The sequence below is a fragment of the Quercus robur genome, chromosome 3, assembly GCF_932294415.1.
Source record: "Quercus robur chromosome 3, dhQueRobu3.1, whole genome shotgun sequence".
Classification (NCBI taxonomy): Eukaryota; Viridiplantae; Streptophyta; class Magnoliopsida; order Fagales; family Fagaceae; genus Quercus; species Quercus robur.
In genome coordinates this window covers 4,758,235-4,773,285 of record NC_065536.1, presented here as the reverse complement: position 1 = coordinate 4,773,285, position 15,051 = coordinate 4,758,235, and the positions used below count along the sequence as shown (strand labels likewise).

Sequence of the window (15,051 nt, the reverse complement as noted above, 5' to 3'; positions counted from 1 at the left end):
ATTTTTTTTTTTTTTATATATATATATACGCATATATATACATGCTTAAGTATATATATACTTAAGTACTACTGCTACTGGGTAGAATAGTATTATCTACCATTGTAGGAATCTCATCATCATCTATCACTAAGTCTGCCATTGTAGGAATCTCATCATCACTCTTATCTTTTGAGATGGAAATTTCTCTCAATAAGTGTATATCTTTGGGGAATGGGGGTAGGAGGAACTTAAAGAAAACTTCTGTCTTTAAAATATTAGTACATATTCCATTATCTGTCGTGAAGAAAGGGTAGATTAAAGCCAAAAAAGGATTTCCTAATATAACTTTAGAGGACAACTTATCTGTCAAGAAAAAAGGTGTTCTGAACTTAATTCCATTATTATATATGTATGCCTTAGTTAGCTTATTACTTATTTTAAGTCTATCACCATTAGCCTGAGTCAATCTGTCTGTCGTTGATTCATAATACTTAGAGGGTATTAATCCTTCTTGTATGCAATTCATATCAGCACCTGAATCAACAAGGGCAATAACAGTTAATGAAAATTCTTTATGAATTACCAAAGTTATCTCTGTGTACCACTTTTGAAATATCATTCTGTCAATTATATTTAAAAATTCATCTTTATCATCTTTTTTATGAGAACTTTCACCAATGTAATTATGTCTGTCAAGAAGAGAGGAGTCTGTTAGAGGTTCATTACAATATTTAATTCTATCTTTTATGCTAATTACCTGTGCAGTTATCTGTTCAACCATGCCTTTTAATATGAAATTTTCTGATTTTAATTTTCTCAGTTCATTTTTTAGGTTATTAATGTCTATTTGTAGGTCTGCCACAGTTATGGGTTTATTGGGTTTAAATCTTTCAGTAATTTCAGTAAAATTATAAGTTGACTTATAATCTTTTAGATCTATTTCAAATCTATCAATTTCAGTTAAAGATTCTTTTAATTTAGATAAATAATCTTTTTTAGATTGTAGGTCTGGAAGTTTATCTATCAAATCCATTATTATGTCTTCTTGGTTTGTTAAGACACATATTTTTAATTTTCTTTTACAATAACAATTATCAGGATTGTTACAGTTACATAATTGAACATTTCTATCATGTGAAGAAACATCTGTAGAGGAGGAAGAAGTACTGTTAATATTATCTATCTGGTGAATTTCATTATCTGTTTCATCACTATCTGTCAGTTCCATTATACTTATTAATTTATCCTTTAATTTTCCTGATATATCAAGTTTATTTATCTGTCTTTGAAAGTTACAGTATCTGCTAGTGTGGCCTTTTTTTCCACATTTGAAGCAAGTAATGTCACTTTCCCTACGTCTATCATAATTCTTTCTTTTGGATTCTTCTTTCTTGTCTTTAGGCTTACTTTTATAATATCTTCTATTATTGTTCTTATATCTATCACTTCTGTCATCTTTCTTATATCTATCACTTCTGTCATCTTTCTTATGTTTTCTTCGTTTCCTAGAGGGAGCAATTAATGGATCAAAACCATATTGCTCACAAAAAGTTCCTAACTCTTTTTTAGCAAATCTTTTTTCTTTTTCTATCTGGTTTTTTAGTCTTAAATCATTACATAGCCATAAACCTGTTTTATTAATTGAAGATATTATGTCTCCATATGTTAGGCTAGGATAGTCTATAGTTCCGTCATTATTAACTATATCAAGTCTAACTTTCTGAGCAAAGAAATAGGGTAAACCAGCAATAAATTTTTCTTTCCAATAGGACTGTTGACAATCATTCCTACTTAAAACTTTTGAAATAAAAACATCTTTATACCATCTAAAATCTGAAAGTTGTGGACATCTTAAATTAATTAAAACATCTGAAGCTCTTTCTTTATATTGATTGGGATCACCAACAAAATTTTTGGTTATAGTAAAAATTAAAGTATTAACTGCATCTTGTGAAGGCTGTCTATCTGTCATTATAACACTTCCATCTGTTTCTCTTTTAACGGCTGTCAATATTCCATTTCTGTCATCATTATTTAAATAATGATCCCACCAGCCTTTCAACTGGCCAGTAAAACCAGTGACAATTAAATGAGCTATCTGATGATCCTGTTTTCCATGATTTTTATAAACATTAGTGAGCAAAGTCATTTCATGTAAAAGGTTTATTATTTCATATTCTGACATTCCATCAATATTCCATTCATAAATTAAGTCCGGCGAATAAGATGAATTAACATAAGTATGTCTTTCTTCAAATTGTAAATCAGGGGGAGTAGGTTTAGGATACCAATTCTTTCTGGGGTATAGATCGTCAATCTTTCCTTTTTTACGATCTTGTGATGAAGATGCTAAAGTTAATTTATTAATTTGTAATTTATCTGTAAATTGTGATTCCAAATTATTTATATCTGTCAAATTCAAATTATTTGTATCTGTCAAATCTGTCAATTGATTGTCTTCTGATTCTTCATCCTCTGAAGAGTCAGTTCTTCCTTTTAATGTTATAATATTCTTATTTTTTAATGGCTCCATATCCTTTGATGATTCTAATTTCATTAAGTCTAATTTTTTATTTATCTCATTAAGTAAATTATCAGTTTTTTCTGCCATGGGTTTGTTTAAAGGTGCTCTAAGGTGAGGAGGTATCTCATGAGGGATAAATAAAGGGGTATTGGACGTGTTTTCTTTTTTTATGGAAGTAGAAGGGGGTATTAGTCTGTCTTCTATATCTTGTAGCTTTTGGCCAATAGTTTTTAGATAAGTATTGGTGTAATTGTTCTGTTGAATTATACTGTCTAGATTCTTATTATCATCACTTAGACTGGGTCTTTTAATAGGTGTAGCCAAAACTTGGACTCCACTATTTTGACTCAATATAATTGATTCAAATGGTGGATAAGTCTGATACACTTTCTCATGATTTTCTGTCTTTGTCCATGATAATATTTTCTCTATTACACTTATCTTTTTGTTATGATAGTCCAAAAAGTCAAAGAAACTAAAGTGTGTCTGTAAGTCTGTCATCATTTCAAAATACTTAGTTCTTAAATTGGTTCTTTCATGTTCATTATATTCTTCAAAAAATTGGTTCTTTCTGTCATTATTTTCAGGTTTTAAATAATCATATTTTAGTAGTTCTTTATCTAAAACAAATTCTTTAGATAACACATTAATTTGTCTATCATCTGTAAATCCTAATATATCTGTGTGGGTAGGAGAATCAGGTTGAGGTTGGGGCTGATAAAGAGGTTGGTGAACATTAAGGGTGGGTTGTGTGGTATCTGTCGGATAATAAGCTGTTTCTGTCTGAATAGGGGTTTTCTTAGTATTTATAGGGGGAAGGTGTATTACTGGAGGAAGATTCTGAGGAGGTAAAGGCCTGGAATCAGAGAAAGGTGTCCTAGAGGAAAAGGAGCTTCTAGGGGTAAACATCATTGGGGTCTTTCTGCCTGTAGAACTACTAGGTCTTATGAGACTATCAGTATGTCTGTCATTATTATTGAAAGAAATAATAACTGTACCATCTGTATTTTGGGCTATAAAATCTGGTTCAGTGTTTTCTATTTTTGGTGTGGGGGCAATAGTTTCAAGTTGCCATCTTTCAGGAAGGGTTATATCTTTCCACTGTATTTGTTGAGGTACCCGCAATCTAGTATTCCGGGTTGAGGCTTGCAAAAGGAGAGTCTGTCCTTTAGGGGAAGGGTCAACTATGGAGTCAGGGTCTAAAGTGGTTTTCATTAGTTTATAATAAATCCTATAAATAATAGCTAAAGGTTCTGAGCCTTCTTTCATGTAATAACCATTTGTTTTTACATTTAAAGTTAAAGCATCCATAATATTTCTGTCAGAAAGGCTTAAAGCAAAGTTAGGATAACAATTAAAATATACTGGTCCTTTATGTAAACTTGTTTCCATCATCCCAAGAAGTGAGTCATCAAATCTTAAATGTCTGTCATCTCTTAAGCAAAGTAAAACACTTGCATTTAAAGCTTCTCTTGTTAATGGTTTAACGGCTACTTGGACTAAGCCAACATGTAAAAATGCATATTTCTGTCTATGTCTGTCAATTGAATCTATTGAGAATAACTGAATTGTTTCATATTCATTAAATAAAGAGTAAGTTCTTTCAACAGTTTTTATGGTATAATCTGTCAAGAAAGATAATTTAGAAAAAGTAGTCTGTCTGTAGATTTTATCAGTTCTTTCAGTTGGTATATTCCATTTATTCCATTCTAATAAATTTCTGTCTATATCTCTCATGCTAAATTCTTCAGAATTAACTATCTTATCACTTTCCATGTTCAGATTAGTGTGTGCCTGACCTAAGTGTGTCTTAGCAACAGATGATGAGCGACTAAATATATTCATTTTATCTCTAAACAATTAATAATTACTGGCGGAACTATTACTAACCACTGGTATCCTTGCTATCGGGACCACCTCCTCGGGAAAACTCCATTGCGGGACCACCCAAACAACGCCTGTCCGTCGGCTACAACAAAGGGGCTGACCAACGCGAAACTATGGTTTGCCAACGAGTCTGTAGGCTGACCAACGCTAACAAGGAGCAAGTAGTGGCTGTGTAGTAATATAAGTTCCTAGTAATGTCTTAATTGCAAAGAAATAAAACTCATACACCTACCATCCATGGCTCTGATACCATTGACTACCCGGGATTACTTATCAACACAGAGACAGAAGATCCAGTAATCTGTGATCCCTTATGGTTATCTGAAATGCTAGAAGCAGGGTTTATCAGAAAATTAACCATTACTTCTGCAAATCAGATTAGTTTATTTCCCAGAGTCATCCAAGAAGCAGCAGCACAGATTGGAGGACTTAATTATATGAAGATAGAAATCTGGAGTACTCTCCCAGTTTGGGACACTAGCTATTATATGGAAGCTCAGCCAGCACGCATTCTAGTCCTTATCCATGATTGGTGTGGTATCCTTGAATATGACTGGTATACAGGAGATACTTACTTATCACTTGAGGATCCAGGTGCTTTGGCTCAAGAATGGTCTAATTTCATGAGTAATAAGATTTATGAAGAACAGAGAAAATTAGATAGAAGTTTTCATTTATATGGCTACACCGACAGGATAGCTGTGTATGGCCCAAGACCTTCAGCAGGAAGGCTCATTGGGAAAAGAAGGATTGTTAAAGATCCCAGATTGATGACAGCCAAAGATCATGTTCCTGTTTCCGTTCCTATTTCATACTGTGCCCTATGTAATGATTATGGAGTGCTCCACGAGCATGAGCAGTATGAGGATAACACTGATCCGCTAGATTATGATAACTACGCGGATACAGATTGACAGACAGAAAGACAGAAGGCACAGACAGACAGAATACTCTTCCGACAGATGGCGGCGACAGATCACTATTCACCAGCGACAGATCACTATTCACTGGAGACAGATCACTATTCACCGACATGCATGAATAGCTTCCAGACAGATCCATTATAGTCCAGAGCGTGACAGAAAAGACAAAAAGAAGACAGAAGACAGATTGCCAAAAGATAAGATGTCAGAATACAGAAGACAGACCCGTGACAGAAAAGACAAAAAGAAGACAGAAGACAGACCCGTGACAGAAAAGACTTTTACTATTCAAGATTCTACCGACAGATTAACTTGAGTTCACTCAGGTTACTTTTGAAGACTTACCATGGTTCATTTCATCTATAAATAGACAGACTCCGAAGACAGAAGATAGGTCCAGAACTAAGGTTCAAATTTTCAAGTTCAAATTTAAAAGACTTTACTTTTAGCTTTCCTTTTCCCTTCCCCGAAAGACTTTTGTACTCTCCCTTTTGTACTTTACTTTCTTTTGTAATCTTATAGCTTTACCTTCAGACAGATAAGCTTGTAACCTTACCTTTCCAGACAGACAATCTTGTAACCCTTTACAGATTTTACTTTGTAATCTTGTAACTCTTCAGACAGCTCTTATTTTCAAAGCTTGTAAGAAAGACAGTTTGTTTTCAAGTTTAATCAAAGACAGAAGTATTTTCAAGTAAGATTTTATTTGTTTCAGTTTTATGTTCCATACTCTGTTTTAATCCCTTTTGACTATATCTATTTTGCTATTCTCTTCTTTATAAACTATTTTATCATTGTTTATGTTTCTATATTACTGCTGTGCTCACTCCTGGGTAGTCAATGGTATCAGAGCCATGGATGGTAGGTGTATGAGTTTTATTTCTTTGCAATTAAGAAGTTACTAGGAACTTATATTACTACTTTAGCCACTACTTGCTCCTTGTTAGCGTTGGTCAGCCTACAGACTCGTTGGCAAACCATAGTTTCGCGTTGGTCAGCCCCTTTGTTGTAGCCGACGGACAGGCGTTGTTTGGGTGGTCCCGCAATGGAGTTTTCCCGAGGAGGTGGTCCCGATAGCAAGGATACCAGTGGTTAGTAATAGTTCCGCCAGTAATTATTAATTGTTTAGAAAGAGAATAAATACATTTATCAGCTCATCATCTGTTTGCTTGTTCACACTTAGGCTAGGCACACACTAATTTGAAACATGGACTATGATGATATAGATTATGATGAAGGTTATAGCATGAAAGATATAGATGAAAATTGGTCTAATAGTGATATGGATTATGAAACAGATTCTGATTCTGACAGTGAAATGGATAATTATAATTATAATGGTAACACAAATAATTGGAGTAATTTAACAGGAGATAAAATCAACCGACAGACTAATAACCACAATAATAGTTTTTTGGATAGAATTAATAGAAAGTTGGAGTCCTTGGAAAATATTGACAGATCTACTATATATACTAAAGTTGAAAAGAAAAATGATAGTTTTTTGGACCTCTATGAAAGAATGAAAGCTTTAAATTCACATTTTGAAAAAAATATAGAATTTGAACCCCATCTAAGATCATCTTTTACAGAAACTATGACAGATAATTGGTTTATAAATAGTAATTCACAAGAAGTTGAAGATAAGAATGTACAAGCAACTGACAAATTAGTTGATAGAGATATTTGCCCTATTAACGAAAGAGTAACACGTAGAAGTACTGTAGAAAATGACAGACTAAAAGAAATTTCTAGTTCAGTACTAGACACAGATAGACAAAAGAGCCTATTAAAGATAAACAAGAAAGAATCTCTACATGAGAAGCTGACAGATAATGAGAAAGAAATACTAAAAAAAGGAATGGTAAAAGAGATGAAAGAAATGTTTGAAAGACAGAATAGTGAAGATGTAGGGAAAGTGATAAAAGAACAAAGAAGCCTAATAGAGACAAATGATAGAAGAAGAATTGAAAGACATAAAGATGAAGGTGTTATACGTAGAAAGATAGAAAAAGAAATAGGAAAAGATGATAGCCCTAGATATAATGATAGCTTGAAAGAATTATATGAAAGACAAAACAATGAAATGGTACGTAGGAATTTAGATACAAAAGAGATAGAAGTAGAAGAAAAGATAAAACATGAAAGAGAAATAGTCAACAATGGTAGGAAAAATAATAATAGTAATTTAAAAGAAAAAGCAAATAGTGATAGTGTAGTAAAAGTAAAAATGGAAGTAAAAGACAAAAAGTGTAATATTTTTAAAGAAGAAATTGATGAGAGACTTAAAACAATTGACAGAACTGAAAACCACAGTTTAATAGAATTGGCTAAAAAGATAGAACTTTTAAGTTTACCAATAGAAACAGACAGATTAAAAGACATAACAATTTTAAATACGACAGAATTATCAGATAATGAGAAAGCTGACAGACATGTTAATAGTACTATTTGTCATAAATGCAAAAGATATGGACATACTAAAAAACAATGTGACAGACATAATAAAATTACTAAACAAATTAGTAAATTAGAATTTGAAAAAGATATTATAAAAGAATTGATGGAAATATTTAATGTTAAACAAAAAGAGATAGATCAAGTAAAGAAAGAGTTAAAATCAACCAACCCACTTAAATTTAATAAGAGAAAAAGAAAACAAAAAGACATAGTAATAAAACTAATAGAAAATCTACCAAATCACTATAAAGACAAGAAAGAAAAGGTAAAAAAGAAATTCAAACAAGATGGTGTAAAGATAAAACCAATAGCTCTACTGACAGAAGAAGAAATGGTAAAAAAGGAAATTAAAGAAATTAAAAAAGAAAACCTGACAGACATAAATGAACATAATATTGTAGAAATAATAAAAGAATTTTTTAATCCCATGATAGACCCCCTTGTTCCTCCTACAGATAAAGAAGTTATAGATATTAATGTTTCAAACAATAGTAATAAATTTGATAGACAGAATTTCTTAAGTATAATTGACAGAGTAATTTTCATAAAATGGCATACAGAAATTACTTTAGAGTTTTTCTTGACAGAAACTGCTTTGACAGATTCAGGTGCTGATATGAATTATATACAAGTAAGATTAATACCCTTAAAGTATTATGAAAAATCATCTGAAAGATTAATTCAGGCCAATGGAGAAAGACTAATAATTAATTATAAAATACCCAATGTTCATATATGCCATGATAGAATATATTTTGAGACAGCCTTTGTTTTAATTAAAGACTTTCCTTTTAAAATTATTTTAAGAACTCCTTTTATGGCTTTAATTTATCCTTTTTTAATGACAGGTAAAGGAATTAAAACTAATGTGTTAGGAAAAGATATATTCTTCAAATTCATTGTACCACTTGTCCTGAAAGAAATACACTTTTCCAAAGAGGTTACTATTTTAACAGATATCAATGAAAGAGGAATCTATAGAACTGAAAGAAGTTTGTCATCTTTAAAGACAGAAATGCTACTTGTTAATCAATTGACAGAAAATGACAAAAAGAAAGATAAACAAGACAAAGAGACAGGGATACGTTCTTATTCTCCTATTGCTTTCTTACATAAAGTCCAATCTACAGAAGATATGAATATAGTCTTTTATAATCAATATGCATGGACTAATAATATATGGACTGACAGATGGCAATTTGAGACTATTGCCCCCACACAAAATATAGATGGTAAAATTATTATTTCTTTTAATAATAATGACAGACAGATTGATAGACTGATAGAAGTACTAAATGACAAATATACACTCTTTATAGCATTTTTAAATATTCATATAATAGATATTTTAATAAAAGAAGCTTTGACAGACTCTTTTTTATTAAGCATTAAAGAAAACATTAATTTCTTGAATAATGACAGATTTAATTTCCTAGCAGGTAGAATTAATCCCTTGACAGATTGTCCTATTAATGAAAGACTTCACGAAGATAGAATCATACTAGATTTAAGAAATACTCTGAACCTTATTTACCTTGACAGATCCCATTATGACTACTCTAATATTATTGCTACTCAGCAAGAGCACAAAAGTGTACAAAGAAAAGTTTATTTTATAAATCTTGTTTGTTTTATAAATGTTTTTATTTTCCTTATAAAATATTTCAAAAGAATTTCTCAGAAAGACAAGGGCAAGGCACCAGCGGTGCAACCCAGAGGTTTCCGAAAGCCCTCAGTAAAAATTTCGGATATGCATGAAGGCGTCTCGATAGAGACAATATCCCTTCAGGATACACTGCTAACAGAGGCAATGTATTCATGTGGTGATAAAAGTGTAATTCTGCAAAAAGTGCTTGACAGTGATCTTATGTTTCAAGATGGAGAATTTACAGACCTTCCTTTTCATATTAAACTACTTCTTGATAATTTACAGGCAGCCTTCACCCTCAGACAGAAACCCTTATTCCAAATGACCCTTCAGGCTTTGGAATTACATCTTGTTAGCACCGGGGCATTTATTGAAGCTCTCGGTTGTCAACTCCCTGGCAGGGAGGATGGAGATTCAAGCTCCACAAAGACAGAACTACAGTCTCTAAAAAGCTATCTTATGGGAACAAGCTTTTCAAAGCTCCACCCTAAGATTCAGCAAAAAACGAGACTTGCTATTAGAACTTTACCCCCTGAAATCCAACAGAATATATTAACTCATAAAGCTATAACAAGTTCTTATGACAGATGGATGTATCTTTTTAAATTATTAGTCTCTACAGCATTTATCAGAACAGAAGACATGACAGGTGATATATGGTTATCTCATAAGGCAAAATGGTATGACAGTTTTGGAAATTCAGACAGAGTTTATGAAAGAACAGGAGACAGATTTGATCCCTATCCGGGATTACTTATCAACACAGAGACAAAAGATCCAGTAATCTGTGATCCCTTATGGTTATCTGAAATGCTAGAAGCAGGGTTTATCAGAAAATTAACCATTACTTCTGCAAATCAGATTAGTTTATTTCCCAGAGTCATCCAAGAAGCAGCAGCACAGATTGGAGGACTTAATTATATGAAGATAGAAATCTGGAGTACTCTCCCAGTTTGGGACACTAGCTATTATATGGAAGCTCAGCCAGCACACATTCTAGTCCTTATCCATGATTGATGTGGTATCCTTGAATATGACTGGTATACAGGAGATACTTACTTATCACTTGAGGATCCAGGTGCTTTGGCTCAAGAATGGTCTAATTTCATGAGTAATAAGATTCATGAAGAACAGAGAAAATTAGATAGAGGTTTTCATTTATATGGCTACACTGACAGGATAGCTGTGTATGGCCCAAGACCTTCAGCAGGAAGGCTCATTGGGAAAAGAAGGATTGTTAAAGATCCCAGATTGATGACAGCCAAAGATCATGTTCCTGTTTTCATTTCATACTGTGCCCTATGTAATGATTATGGAATGCTCCACGAGCATGAGCAGTATGAGGATAACACTGATCCGCTAGATTATGATAACTACGCGGATACAGATTGACAGACAGATAGACAGAAGGCACAGACAGACAGAATACTCTTCCGACAGACAGCGGCGACAGATCACTATTCACCAGCGACAGATCACTATTCACTGGAAACAGACCACTATTCACCGACATGCATGAATAGCTTCCAGACAGATCCATTACAGTCCAGAGCTTGACAGAAAAGACAAAAAGAAGACAGAAGACAGATTGCCAAAAGATAAGATGTCAGAATACAGAAGACAGACCCGTGACAGAAAAGACAAAAAGAAGACAGAAGACAGACCCGTGACGGAAAAGACTTTTACTATTCAAGATTCTATCGACAGAATAACTTGAGTTCACTTTACTTAACTCAGGTTACTTTTGAAGACTTACTATGGTTCATTTCATCTATAAATAGACAGACTCCGAAGACAGAAGATAGGTCCAGAACTAAGGTTCAAATTTTCAAGTTCAAATTTTAAAGGTCCATTCCAAGGCCCAATCCTCAGAAAGACTTTTAGCTTTCCTTTCCCCTTCCCCGAAAGACTTTTGTACTCTCCCTTTTGTACTTTACTTTCTCTTGTAATCTTATAGCTTTACCTTCAAACAGATAAGCTTGTAGCCTTACCTTTTTAGACAGATAATCTTGTAACCCTTTACAGACTTTACTTTGTAATCTTGTAACTCTTCAGACAGCTCTTATTTTCAAAGCTTGTAAGAAAGACAGTTTGTTTTCAAGTATAATCAAAGACAGAAGTATTTTCAAGTAAGATTTTATTTGTTTCAGTTTTATATTCCATACCCTGTTTTAATCTATTTTGAATATATCTATTTTGCTATTCTCTTCTTTATCAACTATTTTATCATTGTTTATGCTTCTATATTACTGCTGTGCTCACTCCTGGGTAGTCAATGGTATATATAGTAGATCTGTCAGTATTTTCCAAGGACTCCAATTTACTATTAATTCTGTCTAAAAAACTATTATTGTGTTTATTAGTCTGTCGGTTGATTTTATCTCCTGTTAAATTACTCCAATTATTTGTGTTACTATTATAATTATAATCATCAATTTCACTGTCAGAATCAGAATCAATTTCATATTTTACTTTGTAATCTTGTAACTCTTCAGACAGCTCTTATTTTCAAAGCTTGTAAGAAAGACAGTTTGTTTTCAAGTTTAATCAAAGACAGAAGTATTTTCAAGTAAGATTTTATTTGTTTCAGTTTTATGTTCCATACTCTGTTTTAATCTATTTTGACTATATCTATTTTGCTATTCTCTTCTTTATAAACTATTTTATCATTGTTTATGCTTCTATATTACTGCTGTGCTCACTCCTGGGTAATTCAATGGTATCAGAGCCATGGATGGTAGGTGTATGAGTTTTATTTCTTTGCAATTAAGTAGTTACTAGGAACTTATATTACTACTTTAGCCACTACTTGCTCCTTGTTAGCGTTGGTCAGCCTACAGACTCGTTGGCAAACCATAGTTTCTGTAAAAGATGATCTTTGATGGGGTTCAAATTCTATTTCTTTTTTATAATGTGAATTTAAAGCTTTCATTCTTTCATAGAGGTCCAAAAAGATATCATTTTTCTTTTCAAAGCTATCATTTTTCTTTTCAACTTTAGTAATAAAGAAAGAGATTTAAAAATGAAATTGACTTGGCTTTAAAAGTTGAGCGACTAAATTGACATAATTAATAGTTAAGGAACTAAATTAATTTTTTGTTAATAATCTGATGATCATAATAGTAATTCAACCTATATTGTAAAATGTTTTTACAATATGGCTTGTGGCAAGTCAAGACAAAAGGAATATGAGTTTATTACTTTTTTCGTCTGTTAATTACAATTTATTTATTCAAAAATTTGTGAAATATATCTATAAAAAGAAAAACAAATTATGAAAAATACATAGATTTGCTCCTCAAAAATTGTTGTGTACTTAGATTTACCTTTAGAAAATGGCTTAGTCATCTGAATTAGTGTGCAGGGAATGAATTTATTGTCATACTTTATATTATTTATTGTGCAAAATATAGAGTTCCCTTAAAAAAAATTAATTACTTTTGTATTATATCTTTCCACTAGACCCAATGAGTCCAAATCATGTTAAAGCATTCACAATGAACTTATCACAGTTTTAGTTTAAAAATTTTTTCTAAAAGTAATTTTTTTATATAGTAAACTATCTTTCTCTATTTAATTTTTTGCATGTGCTTTATTCGAATATTGTTTTTTTGTTTATAGATCTGAAGCTCGGCTTCTGAATCCAAGCATGGAGGTGGAGGGGAGGAAGAAGCAATCCTTATCTAGCTCAACTGTTGAAGATGTAGCCAATAAAGGAGAGACTCTAGGCCCAAGAGGTCCGCCAGTTCTGTATGCCACTCCTCCTCACCCCGGAAACCATGAGATGAGTGCAGGTCAGATGGTTCAAGGTAGTGAATATGTTCCACTAAAAAAAGGTCTAGTCCCACCTTCTGCCCCTAATCCAACCACACATGGACCATGATGCCATTTGCCCTGAAATAAAGAAGGCAAAGTTCAGATTGAGTCCCAGTGAGCTGCAGTAAATATATATATATATATATATATATGCAGTAAATATATATATATATATATATATATATTTTAATGTGTTTAAGGTTGTGGTTGCTGTTTGTTGTGTTGAATATTTTGTTTTATTACTTTAAATGTTAAGATAAAACCTTTGATGTTGGATTTGTTATATATAAAGTTGGGTGTTAAAATAGATAAAGTAGCGTTTTGAGTTGTTAAAAACGATATTTTCTAGCTTTCTTACTGTGAATGGTCTGATGAGCTGAGTTGGTGTTCATAAAACTTGTTGCTGTAATTAATGTTGCTTTTCTAGAGCAATATTTTCTCTGCCCAATGCTTTTTTGATTAAAAAAACAACACCTATAAATATATACTTCATTATTCCCTGTAATTATTCGTCTTATGTTCTGGGGAAAAAAAATGTTATATGTTATTTCTCTAGTATCCAGTGGCGGAGCCACATGCCAAAATTTTTAATTTTTTTTCTTTTACATTATAGGTATATTTTATTAATATTTAAAGTTAGTAATTTTGTGTACACGTATGTAACATACTTTAGAATAAGAAATTTAAATTTTTTTAAAGTAGTGTTTATTTGTAATTTGAATTTATCATGACAGAATAATTCAGTTTTCGTAACTGGAAATCCCTAACTCCATCACTACTAGCATCTTTCAATCGTGGCTGACACCAATAACCAACCATCTATGGCTGCCACATACATAGTAAACCTTGTTTGCTTGACCATGGCAAGCCTTATTGGCTACCAGCTGGTATGCTCCAAATTATAGCTGTCTAATGCTGGTAAATGGCAACAGCCCCTGACTTAATTACTTACTCACAACGCTTATTGGCACTTGGAAGCGAATTTCCCAACCATATAAATTAAGCATAAACCATATATGGCAACAAGTTTTACCGATGATCTCAGCTATGATAAAATAAAAAGACTTTAATTTCGTATGACTTCCAATATGTCCACCACGGTTGGCTAGCAAGAGGCAATACGTCGCGTCATGGCTTCATATACACGCCTCAACTCATGACCGTCTAACCGGTACCGAAGATCAACATAATGATCCAATCATGCATGATCTAACTGTGTAAACTTTTTTTCTTTTTTTAATTAAAGTTGGGAACTTTATTATTCAGTAATTGTAATAGGTGCTAAGGTGGGAACACGTGCAGCTTGAGAATCCATACAAAGATAATTAGTTTTTGATGTGCACACTTGCATGTCCTATTTGCCCAACCACTACACTTTGAAACTAGAAAGAAAAGTTAAGAGTAATGCTAATGTACATGTAGAAATGTATAATTTTGCGCCACAATTTATCACGTGACGAGTTATGAGTGGTGGAGGTGTGTCCTTGCTTGGCCCACTATCACACTTTTATCACTCACAACTCAGCACATGGTGACTTGTAGTATAAAATTGTAAACTTTTATGTGTCATTAGCATTACTCAACAGTTAACTCATACTAGACATTGACCCGTTGTAATGGTTGGCTCATTGATTATTGGTCCAATCAATATATGGATCACCAATTGAATGCATTGTTAAATGGATTTAAATAAATATAAAAATAATTTTGAGAAGTAGTAAAATAAATATGAAAATGGGATGCCAAAATTACCGATTAAAATTAAGTTTAAAAAACAAACCACCTAATATAAAATAAAGGATATCATAAAA

At 32.5% G+C, this 15,051-nt stretch overlaps 1 protein-coding gene across 2 annotated transcripts in view; it reads left to right on the top strand.

Moving 5' to 3' along the window:
• Positions 1-13,371, top strand: part of LOC126716780 (uncharacterized) — a 34,609-nt gene extending 21,238 nt beyond the window's left edge. For both annotated transcript variants that reach the window (XM_050417763.1, XM_050417762.1), the window contains exon 3: positions 13,046-13,371. In XM_050417763.1, the coding sequence (XP_050273720.1) occupies positions 13,046-13,307 (262 nt within the window). In that variant the 3' untranslated portion in view covers positions 13,308-13,371. The remainder of the gene's footprint in view (positions 1-13,045) is intronic.
• Positions 13,372-15,051: the final 1,680 nt, after the last annotated feature.